We start from the raw sequence: 4,731 nt of genomic DNA on the forward strand, positions 1-4,731 counted from the left end.
ATGAATTGCATGAGCTGGAACTATCGGGGGCTTGGGAACCCCGAGGCAGTTCGCGAGCTTCGCAGCATTGTGAAGCAAGAAGTTCCTGCCCTGCTATTCGTAATGGAAACCAAAATCAGGGCAAAGCGAGTTGAAGATCTACGGCACCAGCTTGGTTTCTTGGGATGTTTTGCGGCTGATAGTGAAGGACTGAGAGGAGGTATTGGCCTCTTTTGGTCTAAGGACTTTGAAGTACAATTGAAAAATTATAGTTCCGGCCATATTGATGCGATGGTGCGGATGAAAGACACAAACTCCATGGAATGGAGATTCACAGGATTCTATGGAGCGCCTAGAGCGGAGAACAGACATCACAGCTGGCGCTTCCTCAGAACTTTGTATGCATTGCCACATGCGGGTTGGTTGTGCATGGGCGATTTCAACGAGACTTTGTATGGCGATGAGCACTTCAGTCGAGCGGCTAGACCGAAATGGAAAATGCGCGCCTTCAGAGATGTTGTTGAAGAAGTAGGTTTCCAAGATTTGGGTTGGTCTGGACTACCCTATACTTGGGATAACAGACAAGCCGGAGGTGATAACGTGAAGGCAAGGATTGATCGGGCTTTTGCAAACGAAGCCTTCAGGCAGCGTTATGAATCAATTCGAGTGCGTCACATCAGTGCGGTTGAATCCGACCATTGTTTCGTTGTTGCTGAAATCCGAGACAAGCCGCATGACCATGGTGCACGTCGACACAAACAGTTCAGATATGAAAACGTATGGCAGACCCATAGGGATTATGAGGATCTTGTCACGGAAACTTGGCTGAAACAAACTCGTACCCCGGGCTTACAAGGCATCGCAGATTCGCTGGGGGCACTCCAACGCACGCTGGAGCCGTGGGAGGTACGTGAGTTTGGTTGCCTTTCACGCAATGTGAGACAACTTCAGAAGAAGTTGGAGAAGATACGGGAACAGTCCATTGGGCGAGGCCCGTCCGAGGAGGAGAAAAAGATCGCTGCAAAGCTTCGAGAAGCGCTAAAGCAAGAAGAGATCTGGTTGAGGCAGCGGTCGAGAGTAAGCTGGCTGCGAGAGGGAGATCGCAACACAGGGTACTTTCAAGCACAAGCCAAACAACGTCAGCGCATGAACAGAATATGTGGGCTTCGACGAGCTGACGGTTCGGTGTGTGCTGATCCCGAGGAAGACAAAGTGGAAATATAGTCATTCTATCAGAATCTCTACACCTCGCAAGGGGCTTTTGATATGAGTGAGTTGTTGGACCATGTCCCCGAGAAGGTGACACCGGAGATGAACCAGCTGTTTGATCGGCCATTCGATGCAAAGGAGGTACATACAGCGCTTTTTTAAATGGCCCCATCCAAGGCTCCTGGAGTTGATGGATACACAACAGGATTCTTTCAAAGGCACTGGCAGCTTCTGAAGAACAATGTGACAGATGCAGTGCTTGGTTTTTTGAACGGTGGGGATATTCCTTTGGGGTTGAATGACACGTCTATAACTCTTATACCAAAGGTACGGCACCCACAGACGATATCTCAATTTCGCCCTATTGCATTATGCCCAGTTTTGTACAAGATAGCGGCCAAGGCGATTGCGAACCGCTTAAGATGCTATATGGACGATATTATCAGCGAGGAACAAAGCGCCTTTGTTCCTGGCCGCTTGATCACTGACAACGTTTTGGTTGCTTTCGAAAGTGTTCACACTTTGCGAAGAAGGAAGAAGGGAAGGAATACTGCATGTGCATTAAAACTGGATATGATGAAAGCTTACGATCGGGTGGAGTGGCACTATCTTGAGGCCATTCTTCTTAGGCTCGGCTTTAGCAACGCACTTGTCAGGTTGATAATGAAATGTGTGACTTCTGTGCGCTTCTCGGTATGAGTAAATGGAGAGTTACAACCATATTTCACTCCTTCGAGAGGTCTCAGGCAAGGATGTCCAGTTTCACCATTCTTATTTCTATTGTGCGCTGAAGGTTTTTCCTCTCTCTTGAAATATTATGGTGGCAACATTGACAGAGGCGTCAGAGTAAGCTTTCGATCGCCATGGATCAGCCATCTTCTTTTTGCAGATGATTGCTTGATTTTTCTCAGTGCAGATGCAACCAGTGCACAGCGACTGAATGCCATATTGCGGATATATGCGGAAGCATCCGGGCAGTGTGTGAATCGTGACAAAAGTGCCATCTACTTCAGCCCGAATACTCCACATACCATCAGGCAAGCTCTAAAAAATATTCTGGGGGTGAACGTTGAAGCTTTCAGCGAGAGATACCTCGGTCTCCCCATAGCGGTGGGCAGAATCACTAGCGGGACTTTTGATCACATAGGTGATCGATCAAGAGGCAAGATGCAAGGCTGGTCTGAAAGGCTCTTTGCGTGCGCGGGGAGGGAAACACTTTTGAAATCCATAGTACAAGCAATCCCCACGTTCAGTATGAGCTGTTTCCTACTTACAAAGAAGGTGTGCAAAAGCTTGACTTCCAGTATGGCTAAATACTGGTGGAGCAGCTCTATCGATAGAAGATCTCTTCATTGGATATCATGGAAAAATCTCACGGTACCAAAATGCAAAGGAGGTATGGGATTTCATGATTATCATCTGTTTAACTTGGCACTATTGGGGAAACATGGGTGGAGGTTTATGACCAACCCCAACTCACTATGCGCCAGAGTTTTGAAGGGGAGGTACTTCCCCGATAGTGATTTTATGCAGGCTCAAGTGCCACACTCTGCATCGGCTGTATGGTGTGCCATCATTGCCGGGCGGGAAGCTCTTGAGGCGGGAGTGGTTCAGCGTGTTGGTGATGGCTCTACCATCAATGCCTGGACTGATAAATGGATCCCAACTACTGTCTCCAGGTCACCGATCCTCAAGCCAGCGAACGCAAGTGTTGAACGGGTGAGCGATCTGATTGATAACACTAACTGGACTTGGAGACGAGACTTAGTTCGAGGTACATTTGCCACACCTGATGCTGATGCAATTCTGAATATACCACTTCGGCAAGGTGGAGGAGAGGACTTTCTTGCGTGGGCACACGAGAAATCTGGTAACTACAGTGTGAAATCAGCGTACCGAGCTTTGATGAACCGCAACGAGCAACAAGCTCTAGGCGAAGGGCCCGGCACCGGAACTTCAGTGGATCAAACACATATGTGGAAAGCACTTTGGTCTCTCAAAGTTGTCCCCAAGGTACGTGTCTTCTGGTGGCGTGTCATGTGTGGCATTCTACCTGACGAGAAGACGCTGCATTATAGACATATTCGAGATGTCAGTTTATGCAAACTCTGTCAAGCACATGAGGAAGACCTTGAACATGCGTTAATCCACTGTTCGCATGCGAAACAGTTCTAGGACGAAGCGCGCCTTGTTCTGGACATCAAGCTACCACGATTGCATCCGTCTTCATGGGCTGGCCATATCTTATGTGGGTCTATGTTCACCGACAAGGAGCGAGCAACGATAATCACTATAATGTGGTCCATCTGGAGTTCTCGCAATAGATGGACACATGACGGTGAGAAGTACGACCCGGTGAACTCCATCAAACTCACTAGAGAGGCTTTGGCCTTACTTGATGTACCTAAACAACAAGCTGCAATGCTACCGGGACATGGTTGGCGGCCACCTGAATCGGATCATGTAAAGATCAACACCGATGCAGCTGTGCGGTTCGCAAAGGAGAAAAGCGGAGCGGGTGGTGTCGCACGCTCCCAGACAGCACTGATGGGCGCTTGGTGCAAGCCCCATCTTGGAGTCACTGATCCTATGATCGCTGAGGCACTAGCCCTACGGGATGGAGTAATCTTCGCAAATCTGAGAGGCTATGCCAATGTGATAATGGAGACCGACAGTCTGGAGATTGTTAATCTCTGGAACACTCGTCGCAACAGTCGCTCTGTTGTGGCACCAGTTTTCTTCGAAATTGATGAGCTAGCGGATAGTTTCCATTCTTTTGTAATTCAGCATGTTAGTAGATCTGCAAACGGTCCAGCACACTTGTGTGCCCAGCGTGCATGTAATGTGTCTGTAACCGAGAGTTGGCTCTCTGAGACTCCAAGTTTCCTGATTAGCAGCCTATTGGCTGACTGCCCAGCGAACACTTTTGTTTGAATAAAGCTCAGAAGTTCTATGCAAAAAAAAGAGCGGACAAGAAGGAATGATGAATTTGAGGGTTGATTTGTGAGTATTAAAGGAAAGAAGAACACTTGTGAATAGGAAGGATTTGAGGACCAATTTGCGGGTATTAAAGGAAAGAATTGAAGGCTATCTTTATGGGTTAAAAAATTATAAAGGAAGGAGTGATTTCACAAAACTGTCCAGATATTATAAAAAACCATTATTTCAAAAACATCCTCACGAAATAAAAATGTTCATCATTTTTAAAAATGGTCGTGTATTCCAATCATAAGGAATTTGAGGAAAATACCATCTTGAATGATTTGGAAAAAATGGTCGATGAATACAATAATGTTCATGATTTTGAAAAGAAATAATTGTGTATTAAAAACATATTTGTGAATCTGAAAAACTGTCCATTAAATTTTAGAAGGTGTTCACAAAAAATCAAAAACATATTGCGAATTTTAAAATTTGTTCCCCAACTTTTTTAAAGCTCGTCGATTCAAAAAATGTTTGTTGAGTCAAAAATTATTTATGAATTCGAAAATTGTTCATGCATTTCAAAAAATGTCATCTCAACATAACAACTGTTTGTAGTAG

General features: G+C 46.0%; 1 protein-coding gene across 1 annotated transcript; it reads left to right on the forward strand.

Annotated features, from left to right (window-relative positions):
- LOC147962282 (uncharacterized) lies at window positions 1-3,363 on the forward strand. Its single transcript, XM_087534131.1, has 3 exons — window positions 1-1,091; window positions 2,100-3,201; window positions 3,358-3,363. Exons 1-3 carry the CDS (start codon window positions 1-3, stop codon window positions 3,361-3,363), a joined length of 2,199 nt encoding a protein of 732 aa, XP_087390257.1.
- The last annotated feature ends 1,368 nt before the right edge of the window (window positions 3,364-4,731 follow it).

This window comes from Triticum urartu, chromosome 7A, assembly GCF_056163025.1.
Source record: "Triticum urartu cultivar PI428250 chromosome 7A, HENAU_Tu73, whole genome shotgun sequence".
NCBI classification, from domain to species: Eukaryota; Viridiplantae; Streptophyta; class Magnoliopsida; order Poales; family Poaceae; genus Triticum; species Triticum urartu.